The following is a 24,022-nucleotide window of genomic DNA, read 5'->3' on the forward strand; positions in this document are numbered from 1 at the left end:
ACAACCATTAGAGATGGTCCTGGCTGGGGTCAGTGTTACTGCTCCCCTCACTGCCTCCAGCACCAGCTGCAGCATCATGGCATCCAGAATGCCCCAGAGGACTCTTACATGTTCAGCTGGAAAGCAGGGCCATCCTGTCATTGTGTACAAATTAGCCCCTTCTTGGACCATCATGCTCTCTGTGGTTATTGGAAGAAGACAGAGGAAGAAGAGACCAAGACTGGCCAACCATGGCGAGCTGGTCCTGTGAGGAAAGGATAAAGGGCTCAGAGTCATTTAGCTGGAATACAAGGGCTAAAGGATAGTTTAGCTGATACATGAGAAGACTTTTTAAAGTTAAAAACTAAAAAAATTGTATTATTATTTTTTAATATGGAAAACCCTTAAGGATATTTTCTTTATTTATTTGGCTGCATTGGGTCTTAGTTGCAGCACTTAGATCTTCGATTTTCATTGCGGCATATGAACTCTTAGTTGCAGCATGTGGGATCTTAGTTCCCTGAGCGGGGATTGAACTCGGGGCCCCTACATGGAGAGCCTGGAGTCTTAGCCACTGAACCACCAGGGAAGTCCCCAAAAGACTTTTTTTTTTAATTATTTTTTTTTTGAGGTAACGTTGGTTTATAACATTGTATGTTTCACGGTGTACATCAGTATCTTTCTACTGCATACACTACACCATGCTCACCACCCCAAATTTAGTTTCCATCTGTCACCATACAATTGATCCTCTACGCATTTCATCCTCCTCCACCCCTTCCCCTCTGGTAACCACTACTCTGTATGAAGAGACTTCTTAGAAGTTGTTTTCTATGTTCACAGAAGGTAAAACAAAGGAAAGGAGTTTACATGGAAACAGGAGAAATTGCAGTAAACCATAAAGGAAATGTACAGACCTGCAGAATACTGATACTCTGAGTATATAGGGGGAGATGTGAACTCTTCATTTCTTAAAGACAACATAGCAACTACTCCATCTAGGTGGCTTAAATGTACACCTGTGTGAAGGCAGGAACCTGAGTTTCACAATCTCATGAGCTCCCTGAAAGGTCTAGGATTCCAGAGATATGTTGTCTGCACTGCCTTTTTGGCTTGAGATTTTGGTATCAGCCATATGCAGCTTGAGCACTACCAAGCAAGGGGTGAGTCTATAATAACTGACACCTAGTCTATGCAGGGCCTTGGGGTTTCCCCAGTGTCTCAGCAGTAAAGAACCCACCTGCAATGCAGGAGACGCAGGAGACGTGGGTTCGATCCCTGGATTGGGAAGATCCCTTGGAGGAGAGTATGGCAACCCACTCCAGTATTCTTGCCTGGAGAATTCCATGGATGGAGGAGCCTGGTGGGCTACAGTCCATGGGGTAGCAAAGAATTAGACACAAGTGAAGCGACTGAACACATACACACTAAGCATGCCCTTACTGGGGTTGGAGAATGTTAACATGACTATATAATGTCCTGCTCTTAAAGAGTTTTTGGTTTAGTCAAGAAGATATGGTACCAATAACAGAAGGTGCATGATTAATGCTAACTAGGTGAAACACTTGATAAAGACTTTAGGTATTCAAAAGAAGAAAGCTCATCGTGAATTGGGGTGGTCAAGGAAGGCCTCCTGGAAAAGGTGAGACCTGAGCTGGATCCTAAGGAAGGAGGATTAACAAAAAGAAGTCCACTTCAGGTGGGAGAAAGACAGGGTTCCAGATCAGTGGTGAGTGAAAGGGGAAGAGAGGCTACATGATGACTGGAAAGGAAGGTTGAGATCACATGGCAGAGTACTGTGAGCACCAAGCCAAGGCATTTGTTAGGAGCCACAAAATAGGAGTAAGCTTCAAAATGACGAGGCCTGGCAGTACCTGGTCCAGGAAGCTGCTCCTTGGTGTGGATGCTTCAAATCTGAGTAGGAAGAGAGAGGTGTTTAGTTTTGATACTACAAGCCTGTATCTCTTCATCTATCCCGAGTTCACGCCTGAGTTTGTGTTTGCTTCTTATTGTCATGGGGTGAAAAAGTTAAAGCCCCATCACTGTCTGGGCCATGGCCAAAATCAACCAAGTCCTAAGGTTTAGAATCCAGGGATGTATGTGAACAGATTCTTACTTCTTAACTAATCTCCACATTGTCCCTTTTTACAGGATTATCCTTCCTTGGGGCTGATGACTGAGAAGCTATCCCAGAAAAACATCAATTTGATCTTTGCAGTGACTGAAAGTGTAGTCAGTCTCTACCAGGTGACCATTCCTTCGGGGCTTCCTGGAGTGGGAGTGGGGTCTGTGATGGGTGGACCTATCTCAGGGAACCAACCCAGACTACCTTTGGCCATGGTCCCCAATCAGCAAAGACCTGGGAGCCAATGATTACTTTTGGTGAACCTCTCTCCTCCAACCTTGAACCTAGCACGATGGGTGTATTGACGTTTGCAGTGGTGGAGGGGAGTAATTTAGTGGGAAGAGGGGTGTGAGAGGTTCTCTGTAATTTTTCTCAGGGCTGAAAAACTGCTAGATATATTCCTGGCAGTGATAAGTAAAATATCCCATCCCTCCCTCAATTTTCATTTCAAGACCCTCCATCTATTTGGGGAGGGCTTTTGGAGACCACCATCTTTATCAGTCATCCGTAGACATCTTTGTCTTCTTTTCTAGAACTATAGTGAGCTCATCCCAGGGACCACAGTGGGGGTTCTGTCTACTGATTCCAGCAATGTTCTCCAGCTCATTGTGGATGCTTATGGGGTAAGCGCCTTACACTGGGAATGGACCTGCTAAGCGTCCACTGCACTTGGCGTTACCCAGGAGGCCTCAGATTTGGGAGTCCTGGCAGCTAGTCCACTATGCAGCCTTGACTGCCTTCTTATTCTTCCAGAGGCTAGGTGATAGGCAGCACTGGGAGGAACGCAGCCTTCTGCAACAGAAATGGCTCAGGAGGGGATGGAGGGAGCCATAGGAACAACAGGGGAACTGCTTAGAGAAGGTGAAATGGAAAGAGACAATGGGGATGATGTTAAGGAGCAGGACCCTGAAACTGGGAGTGGGTACAGACTGAGGGAGAGCTGGGCTCCAACAACAGAGGGAAGAGGGAGCTGAATTATGGTGAATGTGAGGCTGATGAAAAATTAGGTAGAAAGTGGTACTACCCAAGGCGACCAGTATCAGCACTCCTTTCTTGCAAGTCTGTGAGGTCTGTAGGAGGGCACAGCTGGTTTAGGTTTTACCCAGACTCACCTAGACACAAGTGGAGAAAGAGCGAGAGCAGGTCTTGGGCTGGAAGGTTAGTAGGATACAGGCTCCTAGGGATGCTGTGGCAGCTGGCAGGCGGACCTCAGCATTTAGTGGGACAGGTGAGTCCAGGACCACCTGGTGGTTTTTGCTTGGGATGTAATTGGCCCCTACTTGTGTCCTCTCAGCCCGTTTTCTTGCCTTCTTTTGCCCTTTCTTGCTCAGAAAATCCGCTCCAAAGTAGAGCTGGAAGTGCGTGACCTCCCCGAAGAGCTGTCCTTATCCTTCAACGCCACATGTCTCAACAACGAAGTCATCCCAGGCCTGAAGTCTTGCGTTGGACTCAAGATTGGAGACACGGTGAGGTGGGCTGGACAGGGGCTGATGCTGCAGCTCTCACCTTGGCCTGTGCTCCGGAACCTCTGTGGGCACCCACCCCTTCCTTCCCTGTACTTTCTTCCTGAACGTCCTTACAAGTCAGATGGAACGGAGCTGCCAGCCTTTGCCTCCGAGACTTCTGTTACCTAAACTTTCTCCGTTAAGTAACTTCCCCATCAGGATTTTTTTAAAACTTGCATTTAGGTGACTGTTTATGCACAGCCGATTGCAGATAATATTTCTTGCCTTCAGCCCCTTACCGGTCTCCATCCTCCTCTAAAGTAATGACTTTCTTTGCTTCACAACGTAACTGGAAATGTCATCTGTAAATATTTATTGAGCCCTGACTTCGTGCCAGGCATTGTCCTAGCTGCTGAAGATTTGGCAGCAAACAGAACAGGTGAAAATACCCAGCATGGAATTTCAGAATGCAAACGTTCATTCTGCCTCCTTAGTTCCTCTGTGGCTTTCCTTCCCTAGTTGTTCTCCTCGGCTTCTGCCTTGGGGGAGAGGGATGGTGAAAGGGGTGGGAAGAAAAGGGGCTTATCTATAGTTATGTCATCCATGTCTGTATCATTTAATGTCTATACCCATCCCTCTTTCTGTCTATACTCTAGGCACGGGTGCACACACCCTAGTAAGAAACGTTGGCCTGAAACATGTTTGATTGCACAAGTGATGAAATGTCATATGGAAATTGAACAGGGACCTCCCTGGTGGTCTAGTGGTTATCACTCTGTGCTTCCTCTGCAGGGCTCACGGTTTCGATCCCTGGTTGGGGAATTAAGATCTTGCATGCTGCAAGGCGGGCCCAAAATAAATAAATAAATAAAAATAAACTATAAAGAAATTGAACAGTAGGCCTTGAGCCTGCGGTTGTCGCTACGTGACACTGTATGGGTTAGAGTTACCGTTGTTGTTGTTTAGTCGCTGTCATGTCTGATTCTTTTGTGACCCCGTTGACTGACTGTAGCCCCGCCAGACTCCTCTGTCCATGGGATTTCCCAGGCAAGAATACTGAAGTGGGTTGTCATTTCCTTCTCCAGGGGATCTTCTCCACCCAGGGACTGAACCCGTGTCTCTTGCATCTTCTATATTGGCAGGCAGATTCTTTACCACTGAGCCACCTGGGAAGCCCCAGGGTTACCATACAATGCCACAAAATAGTGCTTTGTGTACCTTGATATTATGTAATCAGCTAGCTTAGTTGGCCAAGGCAGAGTGTTTATAAGATCATAGGTTCTGCTCTGCTTGAACTGGTTTATTTATTTTTTTAAAAAAAGCTATCTCATGATTATAAGCCATGTCTACACCCAGCCAGCAGGTCACAATGCACAACTGTCCCCAGGCTCTTGCTTTGGCTTTGCAGACCCTGGTAGCGGCAAAGCTGAGGAACTTTGGCTTGCGGGGAACAGGACACCCAGTTTGAGCATTCCTGGGCAGGGCAGGGAACAGCTTCTTTCCCTCCAGGGCTGGAGTGTCAACAGGGTCCCCTGTGTCTGAACACGATCTTACTTTCCATCCAGGTGAGCTTCAGCATTGAGGCCAAAGTGCGTGGCTGTCCCCAGAAGAAGGAGAAGTCCTTCACCATCAAGCCTGTGGGCTTCAAAGACAGCCTCACCGTGCAGGTCACTTTCGACTGTGACTGTGCCTGCCAGGCCGAGGCTGAGCCTTTTAGCCACCGCTGCAACAATGGCAATGGGACCTTTGAGTGTGGGGTGTGCCGCTGTGGGCCCGGCTGGCTGGGGTCCCAGTGCGAGTGCTCGGAAGAGGACTACCGCCCCTCGCAGCAGGACGAGTGCAGCCCCCGGGAGGGCCAGCCCATCTGTAGCCAGCGGGGCGAGTGTCTCTGTGGCCAGTGCGTCTGCCACAGCAGTGACTTTGGCAAGATCACGGGCAAGTACTGTGAGTGTGATGACTTCTCCTGTGTCCGCTACAAGGGGGAGATGTGCTCAGGTGAGTGAAATTGCACATGCCTTCCATCCTGGTACCCACACACACTCACGCATCTGCAGCCTCTGGAAATGGATGCAGGCTAGGGCTTGAGGTGGGCACAGGGTGGCTCAGGGGCAGAGGGAGCCGATGGTGTTCCACTCCAAGGGCAGAAAACAGAAGCGAGGTTCTTTTTAATTCCCCTCAGCTCCCTCTGTCCTTTCTCGAGGGACACAAGGAAGGAAATAAGTGTCTGCTTTCAGGGGGCTTCTCTCTTAAAAGAGGGTGGGAAGGAGTGGGGAAAATTGAAAGTGAAGATAGTTTTTTTCTTTTCTCTCATTTGCCCTTCAGCTCACATTTTAAGTCACTGGTTTCCAATCTTTTTGAGGATATGAATCAACCCCTTTTTTAAATTAAAGTTTTTTTTTTTTTTTTTTGCCACACCATGAGGTATCTTAGTTTAGTTCTTCGACTAGGGGTCGCAACTTGACCCCCTCCCCACATTGGAAGAGTGGAGTCTTAACCACTGGACCACCAGGGAAGTCCTCCAACCCTTTTTTTACTTAAAAAAAAAAAAAAAACACTGACTAATACTAATTAAAATTTTAGTATACATAGGTTTGGAAACTACACAATGTCAGAATATGTAGTGAAGTTAGTAATGATTATTTTACATGAATTTATATTTTCATCACACAACATGTGGAAAACAAGTAGTGTCTTTGCAAGATATTGGAGCACATTTAATGAGCCAGTACACTTAGGAGAGTGACTGAAAAATAGTAAGCTCTTATTAAGTGTTGGTACTATTTTATTATCACTGTTGGTATATTATTACTTTTTGTACTCTTCATCTCTACAGTCCAAAATGGTGGCTATTTAAATTTAAATGAATCAAGTTTAATTAACGCTTAGGTACAAAGTTTAAATCAAATTAAATAAAAAAAATTAGTTTCTGTGTTCCTTAGGTGCCTGTGGCTAGTCGCCCCCATATTGCACAGCACAGATGTTTTTTGGGGGTGCTGCCACAGACAGTCCCAGACTGCAGGCTGGGGATTATGAGTTTGAATCCTCCTACCTGCAGGATACTGAGTTGTTGTCTACCTCATTACAAAATTCAGTAAAATCTTGAGGCCCATGATAATCTCAAGCTGGTTTCTCCTTACCCCAAAGCCCACTCCTGGGGTACTTCCCCAGCTAGAAGTCCAACTAAGTTAACCTAATCCTTATCTCCAGACACACTGACAACACTCCCAGAGGCAGTTAGGCAGTCTGAGTTGTTCCTGAGCACTAGGGATACATTTTTGCTGGGCTGTAGTCACTGTGGCTTAATCCCCATTGTGAGAGATAGACTGAAGATATCTGCAGTTTGGTTGGGACCAGTTTGCAGTTGTATTGTGTGGCCAATCGAACAGAGATTATCATTGGCTTCTGGGGTGATCAAACCTATGACCCAAATTGGCTTCACTTGCCCTGGGGTTCTAACCAGCAGAGCTAATCTACCCAGGTGTTCACTTTAACATTGGCCTTTAGGAAAGCTTGATGAGAAAGGTAAACGTGTGTCATTCTAAAGCATACCCAAGTAATATAAAAATGGCCTCTATCTATTACCTATAACATTGTTTACTCAAGTCAACAAAATTTGAGAGACTGGAGAAAAATGATATCAGAGAAAGGGAATACTGTTCCTAGAATGTTAAAATCTTCAATTTGCGGTAATATTTTATAGCATTTGAGACTGATCAAATTAAATATCTTCTTATAACAAAAAATTGATATGAGAGAGATTAGGGGAAAGAGAGATCAGATATGCACAGACACACAGACACACCCAGCAATTTGAATTCAGGAGTGAGGCAGGAGTTTCGGTTCCTTCTCACATCCGGGATCTAATGCCTGATGATCTGAGGTGGAGCTGATGGGTTAATAATAGAAATAAAGGGCAGAATAAATGGAATGCTCTTGAATCATCCCCAAACCATCCCCCCCCAACCCCAGTCCATGGAAAAATTGTCTTCTGTGAAACACATCCCTGGTGCCAAAACAGTTGGGGACTGTTGCCTTCTAATATTTAATAGTATTTATGTCGTATTCAGGGCTTCCCTGGTGGCTCAGACAGTAAAGAATCCACCTGCAAGGCGGGAGACCTGGGTTCAGTCCCTGGGTTGGGAAGATCCCCTGGAGGAGGGCATGGCAACCCACTCCAGTATTCTTGCCTGGAGAATCCCATGGACAGAGGAGCCTGGTGGGCTACAGTCCACCGGGTTGCAAAGAGTTGGACACTACTGAGCGACTAAGCACACACACGTCATATTCAAGGCACCAAAGGGAATGGTTAAGTTTGACGTGCGAGACACATGAGGAGAAGGTTGGGACTGAGGGAAAAAAAGTTCCCCCCAGGAGAGGCTTACACATAGACCACGACGGCACCAGGGTAGGAGGAAGGCCTGCTGCTACTCTATGGGCTGATTGTTCCTGGTCTGATGTGGGGCATGTGGGAGGGATCCCAGCCAGAGTGTGTTTCCTTTGGCTGACCGCCCCACTGAAGCCGCAGAACAAAGGCCCCGGGTCAGCAGCCCTTATTCCTGCCTCCCAGCCGCGCAGGAACAGCTCGTCCCCATTGAGCTCCAGCCCCTCACACGAGGGAAGCCCAGGCAGCCGCTGCAGCTCTGAGGCCTCCCTCTCCCTTCCTGCCACCGTGTTGGGTGTCCGCCGACCTCAGGTCTGGACCCTCTGGTGCCGTTATCACATTCTCCAGGGACATATGCTCGCTGAACACCTGCTCTATGCCAGGCCCTCGGTCCATATGGGTACAAAGGGGTCATGTGTGGTTCCTGACCTGGCGGGGCTTATAGCCCAGCTCATCCTTGTCCCTCCCTGCCTAGAGCTGCTGGCCTGGTCTGTTCTTCGCTCAAGCAGGGGCTCGGGAGCGCAATGACTTGCCCATGGTCCCAGCCCCTGGCTGTCCCTGTCCCCTCCTCCCCACTGGAGGCATGGTCTTTGTGGTTGCATGGTATCAGCACCCCTCAAATGTCAGGGCGTGCATCCTTGTCCTCAAGGGATTCTTCCCTTGTCACATCAAGGTTTTTTTTCAGAAACTTTCCTCAAGCAGAATACATTATTGATATATAATCCTAAAGAATGTAGAGGGAAAAAAAGTTTGTCCTTTCCTCCTCCTCGAGAATTCCAGATCCCTGTCTCCTTGGGGACCCCCGGACTTCTTATCAACCTGCCTAGGAATTGACCCTCTCACATGAATGCTGATCAGGCGCCCATGTGAGCCAGGTTCTGTGCTGTGTGCCATAGTGTTGTGGGATAGAGAGGCAAGAATAAGGGACTTCCTTGGTGGTTCAGTTGTTAAGATTCCAAACTCCCAATGCAGGGCGGCCCGGGTTCGATCCCTGGTCAGGGAACTAGATCTCGCATGCCGCAACTAAGAGTCTTCATGCCGCAGCTATGACCTGGCACAGCCAAATAAAGAAAAAGAGAGAGAGAAGCATGAATAAGACAGTTTTGTCATAAACTTACCCAAGGAGAATTCACAGCACAAGGCAGAACCTGCCAGATCCCAGAAGTGAAGCGTCCTCAGTGAGTGTTATAGAGACTCACTGAGTGTTAGAGAGACTCACTGTGGACGGGGGAGGCCCGGGGGCTTCATGGAGGAGGTGGGAAGTCAGAGAAAGGGCTGGCCCATAGAGGAGGGCAGCGGAGTGATGTGTCAGCCCAGAAGGTCAAAGTGTATGGGGGAGTGGCTGCCTGACCTCTGACCTGAGACCCCTGCTTCTCCCTTTCCTTCCCCTCCCCCACACCTCCCGGGCCACCTTCTTCTCTCCCTCCCTCCTCTTTCTCACGTTTTTTCTTCGTTTCCCACCCTCCTCCCCTGACTTTCCTGTGAACCCCTTTTGCTGGAGGGACGCCAGTCCTGTGACATTACCGCACTTTGGTTTCCTTTTAAAGCTTGACCCTGCCGGGGCCTTGGAGCCAGCCTGCTGGCGCTGGCCTGCCACTATCCACTTCCAGCCTCACTCCCCGGCTGGCCTGCGGACCGTCTTCTCAAAGATCACTTTGTTTAGCCTCACAAAGGAAACACTATGAGACAAGGGTTTCTGAGGAGACTGAGGCCTCTGAGTGCTGCCAGGCCTCTGTGGGGTCCGCTTTTCCTTATCCAGGAGGCACGGTCAAAAGCTGGGTGTAGTGGACACTGTGGGGGTCCCACTCTGCTGGCTGGCCCACCCATCCCCCTGCCGCTGGTAGGGCTGCTGGGAATACCTCACAATTGTGCCTTCTCTGGAGAATTATTTTCAGCTGACAAGAGCTGGATGGCCCTCAGACCTTGGCTAATGACTGGTGGACAAGGGGTTACACAGGCCAGTCCCTTTGCCTCAAGGTTGCTGTGGTGCCGGTCATGCCCATCAGCCTGCTGTGGGATCAAGCTGAGGGGAGTTGTCAGGCTGAGACCCCATTCCTGCCAGCTCTGTTTTGATGTGGACCATTTTTAAAGTCTTTATTGACTTTGTTACAATATTGCTTTTTGGCTTTTTGGCCAGGAGCATGTGGGATCTTAGCTGCCCAAACAGGGATTGAACCCGCTCTCCTGCTTTGGAAGGCGATATCTTAACCACTGGACCGCCAGGGAAGTCCGCCTGTGAGCATTTGACTCCTGCCCTGTCCTGGCTTCTCTCCTTCCCTTCTGCGTCCCCAAGAAGTCGCTGGCACAAGAATTCTCACCACAAGTCATGCTTATAGGGAACCCAACCTCAAAATGCAGTCTGTCTTCTTTCTTCATCCTTCTACCAGCCCAGTATTTCTACTCTCTAGATCAGGGGTCCCTGATCTTCGGGATATAAGGCCTGATGATCTCAGGTGAAGCAGATGTAATAATATTAGAAATAAAGTGCAGAATAAATGTACCAGGCTTGGATCATCACGAAACCATCCTTCTACCCCAGCCTGTGGAAAAATTGTCTTCCACGAAAACATGATGTCTTCTACTTTTGACCATGGTGCCAAAAAGACTGGGGCCAGCTACTCTAGATGTATTAGGTTGGCTGAAAGTTCATTTGGGTTTTTACCATAAGATGATATGGAAAAACCCCAACGAGCTGTTTGGCCAACCCAATATTTGGCAGCTGGGGTAATTGAGGTTATGTTTCATGTCCTTCTTGGGAAACAGACACACACAGTGAAGGTGTGTCTGAGCCTTGAATGCCAGTGTGGTTCCTAGAGGATTATTGCTGGTATCGCTCATCCTTTAGTGGGTGATACCAGCCAGAGGGACCTATAGTGGCCAAGAGATATTAATCAGACCCACTGGGTCACTGGGTAGCAGGGGCTGTGCCAGCTCATTGCTATTTGAGCCTGGCTGTGTACCATCCTCTCCTCCACCATCTTGGGGCCCGTCTGCTCACACAATGGCTTGGTTTTCAGATCAATTCATGTTACTTCCCCTTTGCTCCCTGCCTTTCCTCTGATTAACAATCAGATTTTTATTATTCATCCACTTCTTCCTGATTCAGAGTCCTGGAGAATGAGTCACCTTTCTGAAGGATTTAGGAGCCAAGTTTTAAAGCCTTGGTAAATGAATATTAGGGGAATATAGTGTTGAGAGTTAATGCCTACATTTAAGCAGTCTAACCCCTACCCTCACCTCATCTCTGTCTCCTGTTCCTATACTCAGGTAGGGAAGCAAATAAGTCTTTCCTAATAAGGCTGGTGGCTCTTTGCAAACTATGATAATACAACGAAGGGCTTGTGTTGGTGAAGGTTTATGTGTATTTTCTAGGAATTTAACTAGAGGAGGTAAGATCTATGATAGTAGAGATCTTGCCTGTCTTTTTCACCGTTGAGTCCCCAGTGCTCAAGATGTGGTATGAGCTCAGTAAATATTTGTTGAATGAATAGATAAATAAGAAATTGCATTAGTTGTACACCTACCGTGTATCAGATTTTATACTAATCACTATTGATGGAAAAATGAATGTAATATGTGCTCCCCATCAGGGAGCTCACAATCCAGAAAGAAACAGATAAGCAAGCAAATGGGTTGAACATCAGGGTTGAAATAAAGGTATCTATAAGTACTGGGAGAGTACATGGGCTGACAGTTGATTTGGCTTGGAGAGGTCAGAAAAAAGTTACAGAGGGGAAGGAACATTTGAGTTGGGCTTTAAAGGATGAGTAGGAGTTTGGTAGTGGTCTCCGGATGAAAGGGCATCTAAGCAGAGGGAACAGCAGGCAGAGAAGCGTGAGGCTATGAGAACAGTGTAGAAGATGGTGAATGGCTCAGTGTGGAGGCAAGAGTGTGGTGATGTGAAGAGGGTGATGAAGGGTAAAGCCCCGAATACCGTCCTGGAGTGGGGGCCTCACTGACTGGTCTACCCCTTGGGCTGTGTGTTTTCAGGCCATGGCCAGTGCAGCTGTGGGGACTGCCTGTGTGACTCCGACTGGACCGGCTACTACTGCAACTGTACCACACGCACGGACACCTGCATGTCCAGCAACGGCTTGCTGTGCAGCGGACGGGGCAAGTGTGAGTGCGGCAGCTGTGTCTGCATCCAGCCGGGCTCCTATGGGGACACCTGTGAGAAGTGTCCCACCTGCCCTGACGCCTGCACCTTTAAGAAGTGAGTGGGCAGAGACGTGAGCTGGAGAGAGTTGGGTGTCTGGGATGGGGGAGAGGGTCCCCCACACTGAGCAGGTTCTGTCTCTTACTCACCAGAGCTTTAGAGAGAGAGGAGTCTGTTCCAGCAAAGGACCAGCTTTCATCTTTCTATTGCAAACTTGAGGGAAAGCTGGAGATAGAGCCGGGGTGAAGGGGACAGAGTGGTACCAGCTGGACTGCAGTTGGAGAAACCTCTTTTAGGCGGGATCCTGAATCCCTGAGTCGGGAGGAAGGCTAAACCAGATAACTCCTGGGGAATGTTCCAGTGCTGAGGTTCTGATTTTGTGAAGGATGTGGGGCTGGAATTATGAAGGCTACTGTGTGAAACAGGAGACATTCACCACTACAAACATCATTCATCTGGGGGCAGAGGAAGCCCCATCAACCCAAGTCCATGGCCCCACTGTTTCTCTTACTACTTTAGCCTGGCTAGACTCATGGGTGTGCAACCCGCACATTTGTACAGCACCCTGTGCTTAGAAGGGCCTCACATTTTGTTTAATGCTCTGCTACCACTGTTTTGAAATTCTTCCTAATTTAAAGAAAAGTTATTTATTTATTTGTGGCCGCACTGTGTCTTCGTTGCTGCGCAAGGGCTTTCTCTACTTGTGGTGAGCAGGGGCTACTCCTTAGTTGCGGCATGTGGGCTTTTCATTGCCGCGTCTTCTCTTGTTGCAGAGCTCAGGCTCTAGGGTGCACGGGCTTCAGCAGTTGCAGCAGGCGGGCTCAGAAGTTGTGGCGCAAGGACTTAGCTGCCTTGTGTTATGTGGGATCTTCCTGGACCGAGGATCGAGCCTGTGTCCCCTGCATTGTCAGCAGACTCCCAACCACTGGACCACCAGGGAAGCCCCCTACTAATTTTTGAATAAGGAACTGACATTTTTGTTTTGCACCAGGCCCCCAAATTATGAGACTGGTTCTGACTTTAGGGCCCTCAGAAGTGGCATAGGGTTTGCCCTCCTGTCACAGGAGGCACATAAAGAAGTTTAATAAAGTTCCTGGAGGCCTCTGCCTACCTAGCCTTACCTATCAGTTAGGAGGGCAGTCCCACCCCTGAACTCCAGATGTGACTTTCTGGGTCCCCCAGGGTTGTCTTAACAAATCTTTTTATTTCTGTGTCTGTTTTCTGGGGGTGGGGCAGCTTTCTGGGCGTATGGCAGCAGAGCCAGACTGTAGCACACTTAGGGTTCTTCCTTCCCTGCCTTCACCCCTGTGTCCCCTCTCTTTTAGGGAGTGTGTGGAATGTAAGAAGTTTAACCGGGGAGCCCTCAACGAGGAAAATACCTGCAACCGTTATTGTCGTGATGAGATTGAGCCTGTGAAGGAACTTAGTAAGTTCAGCAAGCCATAGAGTTATGCACACCCATGTTCTGGGTTTTTCCAGTTTAACCCATAGAAACTATCCAACTCTCATCTGTAAAATGGAAGAGTAATTCCTACCTCAAAGGTATACTGTGCAGGCCTGATGCACAGTAGGTCCTTCCTAAAAGCTAGCTTCCCTGAGAGTCTTTCTGCATGTCTGCTAATGTGTTCAGCAGTCCCCTCCCCTTTTACTTCCTAGAGCCCATGGGCTCAGCAAAATCCTGCAAAGAACTTTTAAAATATGTGAAAATCTGGCAACCCTAGCTTTACTACCCCAAGGAAAGAAAGATGATGTATCCCATTTTACAGGTGAAGAAACTGAGGCACAGAGTGAAGAAGTAGTTGCCCATGATAATCTTAGTTTAGTAGGCCAGTCAGCATTTACTAAGGGGTTTCCAGGTGGCTCAGTGGTGAAGAATCTGCCTGCCAATGCAGAAGATGAAAGAGACATGGATTCGAGTCCTGGGTTGGGAAGATCCTCTGGAATAAAGAGGAAATGGCAACTCACTCCAGGATTCTTGCCTGGAAAATTCCATGGACAGAGGAGTCTGGTGGGCTTCAGTCCATGGGGCTACAAACAGTGGGACACGACTAAACGACTGAACAGACAAGTTTACCTCAATGTTAAGCAAGGTCCAGCATACAGGTCTGCAGATACAGAGGGAAACCTTCACCTTTATGGATTTGGAGCCAAAATTATTAGCCTGAAGCCCTTTTGGCTCTTGGGAGCCCTTCCTGGCATAAGACAGAAACACAGTGAGGAACAGACTTGCCTGCAGTTATTCTGGTTTCTGCTTCATCTTGATTTAAAAGGAGTTGCTCTTTGCTGCTGTTGCATATCTGATGTAGTTATCGAGGTCAGTTAGACATTGGGTGATGCTGAGAGATAGCGATCTCACACGAAGGAAGGAAACACATGTTCAGTGGGAGCCACAGGAAGACACAGCTAGCCAGCCAGCTTCAGGGTGGGGGTGCTTTGGGAAAGAGTCAGATCTCTAGATCCTTTGGCTAATGTCTGAAGTGGGTCTGGAGTAATAGTGATTTGGGAATTGAATTTGAAGAGGCAGTTTTTCCTCTGGAGGAGACCAGGCTTGCTATGATTAGCTTAGATGGAAGAGGCTGCTGATAGGAGAGATTTTTATCTAGACTAGATGAGTATCACAAGTTAGTCGATAAATACTCCCATCCTCCACCATGATAATCATAAAAATAAATGCTTTTTTGTATGGAATTGTATAACTTATACAAATGACAAAAGTATCTTTTTGTGCACGTTATCTTATTCTTCTCCCAATAACCTAATAAAGTAGAACGTAGTACTATTGTTAACTTCATTTTTGAGGATAAGAAAATTGAATCTCAAGAAAGTTCTCACTTTCACAAAGCAAGTTGGTGGTGAGTTAAGGTTGGAACTAAATCCTGAAATCCTTACTCTTTGCATTGTCCTGTAATACCACTGGTTTACTGAAGGCTCTGTAGGATGTGCTCTGAGACTCATGTCCTAGTCCTGCTCCATCACTTATTTGCTGTGTGACCTTGGTACACTCGCTTCATCTCATCATGTGTCAGATTTATCCATCTGCTAAAGCTGGTGGAGGGCATAGCGAAGCTGGTGGAGGGCATAGCGCAGTTGGTGGAGGGTAACCCATAATATCACAGTCAGAATAACAGGTTTTAGAATTGGAAGGGATGAAGCCAACAAGACATGATGAGAGTCAGAGAAAGAGAGATGGCTCTGGGGAGGAGCACCAGATAGAAAGCAGAAATAGAAGAAATCCACTCTAGTACTCTTGCCTGGAAAATCCCATGGACGGTGGAGCCTGGTAGGCTGCAGTCCATGGGGTCGCTAAGAGTCGGACACAACTGAGAGACTTCTCTTTCACTTTTCACTTTCACGCATTGGAGAAGGAAATGGCAACCCACTCCAGTGTTCTTGCCTGGAGAATCCCAGGGATGGCGGAGCCTGGTGGGCTGCCGTCTATGGGGTCGTACAGAGTTGGACACGACTGAAGTGACTTAGCAGCAGCAGCAGCAGCAAGGATTGAGTAAACAAACTACTGGGAATCATTGAGCAAACAGAAAGGAAAGAGAGGAAAGGGAACACCACTGTGTGTTAGGTGGTTTATGCGGTTTGATTCTCAACCATCCTTGTGAGTGAAGGTATCTTTTCTGCTATAGAAGAAGAAAGAGATTTGATGCAGTCAGGTAACTTAACCAAGATCACACAGCTGGGAGGTGATAGAGCCAGGCTTTGAATCAGACTGTAATACTGTGATGTCATATTCCTTCTAGAGGAAGGAATAAGAACCAAAAAGTACTTTGTGAGGGACAAAGTACTAATACAGCAGTGAGAGTCATCTAGAAGCAATTGCCAGGCACGACAGCCATCTCTGAGCATATTGCCTAATGTCAGACATAGGGTTTCCTGTCACATGCTTTCCCAGAAGTCTCAAGACTGGATTTGGGGGTGGCTCCATCTTTCAGGAATTGACCTATTTTTCATTCTCCCATCTTTCCTCCTCTCCCAGAGGACACTGGCAAGGATGCTGTGAATTGTACCTACAAGAATGAGGATGACTGTGTTGTCAGATTCCAGTACTACGAAGACTCCAGTGGAAAGTCCATTTTGTATGTGGTGGAAGAGCCAGGTGAGTGAACCCCGAGGGTCCCGACCCTTCACCAAGGGAGAGTGATACCAATATTAGACAGTTAGTTCCATCCATCACTCCTCTTAAAAAGAACATCCAGGTGAAACCTGATCTTACAAGGGATAGATCAGGGCTTGTCACCTGAGTGTGGGGTATATAAATAAAGACATTAGCAAGAAAATGACCTGCTAATTGAGGAGACAGAAGAATAAGAAGGTGGGTAAGGAGAGGAAGAGGGTAGGTGTGGAGCTCATCAAGGAACAGATGATAGCCTGGTGTTTTTTGAGGTGACGTTGTAAGGAAGAAGTAAGGAATTTAAATTCTAGCACTTTTCAGCACAGGGCATCTGCTCTACTAAGAGTTAAATGGTTGCCAGGAACAACCTGCTTGCTGCTTCAGAGGAAGGCCTGAGGTTTGAGGTCTTCACCTTACCAGCTTTGCCATGTGATGTGGTGAAGGATTTGAGGCTGCCTCCAACACTGAAAAGTTAATGCTTGCTCTCCGGACCCTCTAGAGGCAGGAGGGCCCATTGTATCATACACACACCCACCATAGGTTTGTCACCATCCAGCGCAATAGATTTGCTTGTTTCCCCATATTTTCTATATCTCCTTTCTTTCCCTTAAACAATAGATGAAGGTACGAATCATTAGACTTTTTTTTTTTTTCCCACCACACCACTCAGCATGTGTGATCTTAATTCCCTGACCAGGGATCGAACTTGCACCCCCTGCATTGGAAGGTGGAGTCTTAACCACTGGACTGTGAAGTCCCAATCATTAGACAGTATTTTTGAGTATTTATTATACATCAGGCATGGGCTAGGTGCTGGGGATGTAATAGTAAATAAAGCAGGTGTGGTATTCACAGGCCATGGATAAGAGAGGCATGTAAAACAGTCATGACACTGCAGGGGATAAGGGCTATGGTATGGTGGGCATGGGGGATGGGAGGGGTGGGCCAGAACTTTCTGGAATGAAGGAACAATCTCTGAAGGCAGAGGCTAAATCAGTTGGTCACTTGACATTCTTTACAGCTGTAGGAGTTTCTTCAAATCATTCTTTAGACCAGGGGCCAGTGAACTGTTTCTATAAAGGGCCAGATGTTAAATATTTTAGGGTTTGTGAACCAGATGGTCTCTGCGGTGACTACTCAACTCTGACACAGCAGCAAGAAGGCAGCCGTAGACTGTATGCAAATGAAGGCATCTGAGTGTGTTGACCAAAACAGGTGGCCAGCCGCATTTGGCTCACTGGGCTGTTTGCTGGTCCCTGCTTGAGGGCAGTGGTTCTTGAACTTTTGTATGTTCCCTTGTTAAAAAATCCAGAGTTCTGAACCCTGTCTTACTTCTACAAGCCAATGCCTCTCTGCTCCTTGTTAGTGCTCCTGGTAATTGCAATATATTCCCCGATGTTTTAGACATACCACTTCCCAGATGAGCCATTTCAGACCTCCAGCATCCATTATGATGATTAGATTTGGTACACATCTTTGATTTTCTGAGCAGTTGTGCTTCCCCACCACCCCCGCTTTTTTTAAAGTTTTTTTTTGGTGTGGACCATTTTGAAAGTCTTGATTGAATTTGCTACAATATTACTTCTGTTTTATGTTTTGTTTTTTTAGCTACAAGGCATGTGGGATCTTGGCTCCCCGACCAGGCATCGAACTTGTACCCCCCTGCATTGGGTCTCTGTGCTTCCTTTAGACCAGCTAAGTTGTTATATTGCTTCTTTAGGGAATTCCCTGGTGGTCCAGTGGTTAAAACTCTGTGCTTCCACTTCCAGGGGCCCAGGTTCGGTCCCTGGTTGGGAAATTAAGATCCCACAAACCTCAAAGAAAAAAATTGCTTCTTTAATCTCCTATCTTCTTCAGGTGACTATGAACACAGGAATTATGTCTGTCTTATCTATTGTTATAATATCTCTATACCTGGCTCAGTTATTTACAGAGAAGATACTTCATACGCAGTTTTTGAATGAATGCATAGGATGGATTATGCCCAGGAGACAGGCAGACTCAAATACATCTTAATATCTGTTGGGAGAATTTTGGCTGCTTAAAGACAGGAGCGGTTGAAAGTGGGAAAAGGGCTGCATCTATGTCACTGGGGGTGCTGTCCTCCCCATGGGTAGAGGAGAGCATGGGGTCCCCATTTGTGATATTGTTTATCAGTCTCTCCAGGGCTCTCATCCTTTTTAAGGGAGAAGACAAAGGGTATCACCTTAGTTTTATTTTGTGACTCAAGGGAACACTGATATGGGGAAGTGGAGAGGAAAGAATCTGGGTATGTACTGGGTTGGCCAAAAAATTCATTCAGGATTTCCCATAGGATGGTATGGAAAAATCCAAATGAACTTTTTGGCCAACCCACTACCTCTGGGGAAGCAGACATAGGTTAGTTTCAGCATGTCTTTCTCGTACTTTCTCATCCACCTGTGTTAACAGGTTAAATGGATTTTTCCACACCCACCCTATCTGTACTTGTGTCCCTTCTCATCTCAAAAATGTAGTGTGCTCTTGCTTTGGGGTTTAACATTACCTCATCTCTTTGTTTGGAGAAGGCAATGGCACCCCACTCCAGTACTCTTGCCTGGAAAATCCCATGGATGGAGGAGCCTGGTAGGCTGCAGTCCATGGGGTCTCGAAGAGTCAGACACGACTGAGCGACTTCACTTTTACTTTTCACTTTTATGCATTGGAGAAGGAAATGGCAACCCACTCCAGTGTTCTTGCCTGGAGAATCCCAGGGACAGGGGAGCCTGGTGGGCTGCCGTCTATGGGGTTGCAGAGAGTCGGACACGACTGAAGCGACTTAGCAGCAGCAGCAGCATCTCTTTGTTATAACAATCTGGCTGGTGCTCCTCCTGTAGCACTCACAAAAATCATTTGACCTGGTATTCTGAGACTGAAAACTATTGCCTGGAGTCCTGGGAAACAAAGATGATGATAACTGGGATGGTGACACATTACTGGTTAACAGAGTGGAGGGTAACTTTTTAGGCTTACTGCCAGTATAGCCCTTCTTTCACATTCAGAGACAGGTCTCGAGACCTACATTTCTTAGCTTGTTGCCTTGAATTTCAAGTTCTGCCTCTCCTCTAACCCTGGGCTCCAATCATTTTCAGGGGCTCTGGTTTTGAGTAAGAGGTAGCATCTGGGGCCTGCAGTCTAGGAGGAGATTATTCTCATTTGCTTCCCTAACTCTTGCCCTTGCAGATGTTCTCTTTGAAGGGCTGAGCCACTACGGGGCCCTGAAGAGGGAACCACTAAAGAGTTGACATTAGCCAAGTGGTCAGGGAATGATCTCCTTTGAGCTGGGCCCTCATTGCTTCCAGATAGGGTTGTCTGATAAAATATAGTATGTCTGCCACTGGACATTTAGGTTGTTCCCATGTCCTGTCTATTGAAAATAGTGCTTCAGTGAGCACTGGGGGACATGTGTCCATTTGAATTACAGTTTTCTCAGGGAGAAGATATGGTACATATGTACAATGGAATATTACTCAGCCACAGAAAGGAATGAAATTGGGTCATTTGTAGGGATATGGATGGACCTAGAGTCTGTCATATAGAGTGAAGAAAGTCAGAAAGAGAAAAACAAATATTGTATATGAACACATGTATGTAGAATCTAGAAAAGTGGTCCAGATGAACCTATTTCCAGGACAGGAATAGAGACTCAGAGACTGGACATGTGGACATGAGGGGGAAGGGGAGGGTGAGACGAATTGGGAGACTAGGATTGACATATTAATATATACATGACTAGGCGTAAAATGGATAGCTAGTAGGAAGCTGCTGCGTAGCACAGGGAGCTCAGCTTGGTGCTCTGAGATGACCTGAGGGTTGAGATGTGGGTTGTGTGGAAGGGAGAGCCAAGAGGGAGGGGATATATGTATACATATAGTTGATTTCACTTTGTTGTACAGCAGAAACTAACACAACTTTGTAATTATACTTCAATAAAAAAGTACAATATGTCCTATGCAAGATGTGGTACATACTTAAAAAGTTATTTTTTATCGGAAATTCTAATTTAACTGGACTTCCTGTACTTTTGTCAATTCTGCTAACCCTCCCCAGTCGTCCCTGACTTTAGGTCATCATCCATCATGGGTCATCATCACTGTGGCTGGGGAGGCACTTCAGAGACCACCTGGTCTTGTATCTATTTCCAGGAAACCTGCCGTCCACCCCTTTTAGGACAGATAGTTAACAGGTTTAATTTTTCCCCTGAAGATCTGGCTTTCTACCTGTCCTGACCATACTGACATGTAAAGTTGAAGCGATTCCACTTTGAGGTTTGAGGGTCAGCCCTACCTCAGTCTTCCAGAGAATTCATAACTGCTTTTCCCAGAAGAACTGGGACCCTTCATCCCTGGGAACTCAGACATTGGGATCTCATAGCCTCTTTCCAGACATTCCTTTAATTATAGACAGGTTGTAATTTGGTGGGATAGGAAATAGCCAGCTTGGGTTGTGGTGGTGGTTGTTTTTGGGTCATGTGTGGTGAGCATAGTGTGTATGTTTAGAGAAGAAGGTGGGAGACAGTGTGGAAAGTAGGTGTGACATCTCTTTAGACCCATCAATACTCAGATATGCAAACACCTAATTATATAACACCCGAGAAGTTACTGGAGTGAGGTCACTCATCAGACGTCTGTGGTTTATGGGAACGGAGCTGTTCAGAGCATACTCAACTTGGCCCTCAGAGGGCTGATGTCGCACCTCTGATTATGTTGGTTGTTGACTGGGGTTGAACAGGAAGTTGGTTCTCAACAGGGTGAGGATTTTAGATGACTAAATATTTTGGGAAGAAACCCAAAATATTGTCTTGGTTGGCAGACCTCCTAGTTTCAAAGTATGTTAAAAAGGTCATCAGGTTCCCAGCCCACAGGGGTTGTAATATCTGAACTAGGGTAACTAACTCAGATACCCAGCTCAAACTCAAGGAGGAGCTGGGTAAATAAATTAGGGAAAACAGCCTCGGATAACAGGGATACCAGTAATAACAGTAGCTGATATTTATTGAGCTCTGACTTTGTGCTAGGCACTGTTCTGAGTTCCTTAAATATATTTAATTATTCCTTTTTTAAGATTAAACAAATTTTTGTTTTATGTATTTTGGCTACACTGGACGGGTCTTCACTGCTGTGCACGGGCTTTCTCCAGCTGCGGCGAGTGGGGGCTGCTCTCCAGTTGCAGTGTTTGGGCTTCTCACTGTGGTGGCTTCTTGCTGAGCACAGGCTCTGGGCGTGCAGGCCCAGTAGTTGTGGTGCGTGCACTTTTTAGTTGCCCACGCGTGTGGAATCTTCTTGGACTTGGGATCAAACTCGTGTTGCCTGCATTGGCAAGTGTATTCTTATCCACTGTACCACCAGAAAAGTCCTTAATTATTCCTTAACTATTACTCATAATACATTTTTGAAATCAGGGCTATTACTGTTAGAGATGGAGAAATGGAAAACAGCCAGCCAGAAAGGTGAAATCATTTATCAAAGGTCACATAGCCAGGATTTACTCCCAGGCAGTCTGGCTCCAGAGTCCACAGGGGCACAGACTCAGTGACAAGTCACACTTCGCCTCTGTTTAGTGCAGAAAAGAAAGAGTGGTGAGGAGTCTGGCAAGCTAAAAAAAGTGTGTTCTGACTGAAAGGGGCAGCTATTCCTCAGCCCTAGCTGTTTGAAACCCTATAAAAGACTAAGTTCAGTGTTTCTGGATCTTTTGACGTTTTTTTTTTTCCTGAAGAGAAGAATCATCTGAAATTTTAGGGGGAGAGTCTCCTGGATTAATGTTGCCAGCAATATCAAACGTTTTCTTTATTTGGCTGCGCCAGGTCTTCACTGCAACCTGTGGGATCTTTAGTTGTGGCTTGCGAACTCCTAGTTGCAGCATATGGGATCTAGTTCCCTGGTTGGGAATCGACCCTGGGCTTCAGCATTGGGAGCCTGGAGCCTTAACCACCACTGAACCACCAGGAAACTCCCCAAATCAAATTTTTAATGAACATTTGTGTGAACTCTCACCAAGTAGGCTAGACTCTGCTTGTGAATGACCAGCTAATGAACTTTGATTTAAACCACTCAGGACAGATGATTGCTGCTCTAAGGATTTTAACCCCCTCCTTTTAAAAATTAATAGGCTTATTTTGTAAGTTCTGTTTCCTTTGGAGAATGCTCCAGTACTATATTCTTTTGTTGAGAAGATCTTATTTGTAACCAATTCAAATGATTCCTGCTCCATTCCCAACCACCCTGCTCTGTGCTCTCTCCTGATAGAGTGTCCCAAGGGCCCTGACATCCTGGTGGTCTTGCTATCCGTGATGGGGGCCATTCTGCTCATCGGCCTTGCGACTCTGCTCATCTGGAAGCTCCTCATCACCATCCATGACCGGAAGGAGTTTGCTAAATTTGAAGAAGAGAGAGCCAGAGCCAAATGGGACACTGTAAGAGGCCGGGCTGGGCATTTTCTTAAGTTGTTGGTTCAAGAGTCTGAAGTGGAAGTAGTAGATGCTTATTTAGGGAAGGCCAGGTTCAGCCGGCATCATAGTTTCCCAATTAGCCTTTTTCTGGAAGTTGGGAGATGGACTAACTCTCCTATTGTCATTATGCTCCCTGGAAACCATCTGATTCTTTCTCTATGACATCAGTGAGTACCAGCTGAGCACAGATAGGGCTCAGCTCTGCCCTGGAAGCAGGGAAAAGAAAACTTACTCTTGGAGTAAGATAAGACAGACTTGAGAACCCTACATTGAGGACATATAGGAGTCCACTATATACTGATGAAGTCAAAAGCATTAAACATAAACAGAAACAAATGATAACAACCAACATTTGCTGAAGATTTACCATGTACCAGGAACTGTCCTAAATGCTTTTTGTGTGTTATTTCCTTCCTGTAACAGCCCTATGTGATAGATAACATTATTATTCCCATTTTATAGATAAAGAAACTGAATACAGAGAAATTTAGCAGCTTCCTTGATTATGGGAGGGAACTAGGTTATGATAGAAATTACTTTTTGTATCAGCCTCTTAAAAGAATGCTCCCTGCAGTTTACCCTGATTGAATTTAACCAAACAAGCTTTTAATTGAGAAATTTCTATATACTTAAGCTTACTCTCCTTTGGCTCATGGTCCACATTTTAACTTTTTCCTGGATTTCCAAGTGAATGACTTCACTGAATATCCGAGGTTAGATTGAAAGTTTGTTCCCATCTGATGGTGACCTCAGGCCTTTGAACTCAAGGATTCCAAGAAGTTGAGATGTTTCTGTTCAGACAGTGTAGAAATCCTGACTCTCTGAGGCACATGAGAATGTGTTGTGTTTCTTGAGGCTACCTACCACTAAGGACTATCAGACCTAGTGGGATTTGTCGCTTTTAGAAAATAGTTTGGGAAACCTAGTGAGGGTCTCTTTCCTGATAATGTGACAGTTTGTGGGCAAGGCTTTAGGGATAAGATGAGAACAGATTAAGAATCATTTGAGCAAAAGTGGTCCTCTGTATTCTGACCATCACCTGCTACACCTATTTCTCTGCCTGCGCCCCCTATCACAGTAACAACAAAGAAAAAAAGGCAGGCAAAAGGGAGAAAGAGAGTTCAGAAGAGGAGGAGGAAACAGATATTGGCTAAAAGCTAATCTTGAAGGGTTTTGGGATCCCCAAGAGTGATGGGCTGAATTAACCCCTCAGGAATGGTGGAAGGATGGCATGCCATTTTCTCTCTCCTCTTATTTCCTACCCATTCCCTCTGTAAGAGCAAATGTATGAGTATTACAAGCATCACACTGTTCATCGATAGTATGTCAGAGAAGAGTGTTGTGGGTAAA

The 24,022-nt window shown here is 46.4% G+C and overlaps 1 protein-coding gene across 3 annotated transcripts in view; it reads left to right on the plus strand.

The window, feature by feature from the left end:
• Positions 1-24,022, plus strand: part of ITGB3 (integrin subunit beta 3) — a 70,983-nt gene that overhangs the window by 42,308 nt on the left and 4,653 nt on the right. For all 3 annotated transcript variants that reach the window (XM_070773701.1, XM_019981935.2, XM_019981936.2), the window contains exons 7-14: positions 2,131-2,226; positions 2,638-2,727; positions 3,436-3,570; positions 5,115-5,544; positions 11,921-12,143; positions 13,412-13,512; positions 16,072-16,191; positions 22,470-22,636. In XM_070773701.1, coding sequence (XP_070629802.1) covers positions 2,131-2,226; positions 2,638-2,727; positions 3,436-3,570; positions 5,115-5,544; positions 11,921-12,143; positions 13,412-13,512; positions 16,072-16,191; positions 22,470-22,636 — 1,362 coding nt within the window. The remainder of the gene's footprint in view (positions 1-2,130; positions 2,227-2,637; positions 2,728-3,435; positions 3,571-5,114; positions 5,545-11,920; positions 12,144-13,411; positions 13,513-16,071; positions 16,192-22,469; positions 22,637-24,022) is intronic.

The sequence above is a fragment of the Bos indicus genome, chromosome 19, assembly GCF_029378745.1.
Source record: "Bos indicus isolate NIAB-ARS_2022 breed Sahiwal x Tharparkar chromosome 19, NIAB-ARS_B.indTharparkar_mat_pri_1.0, whole genome shotgun sequence".
In the NCBI taxonomy this organism is placed as follows: Eukaryota; Metazoa; Chordata; class Mammalia; order Artiodactyla; family Bovidae; genus Bos; species Bos indicus.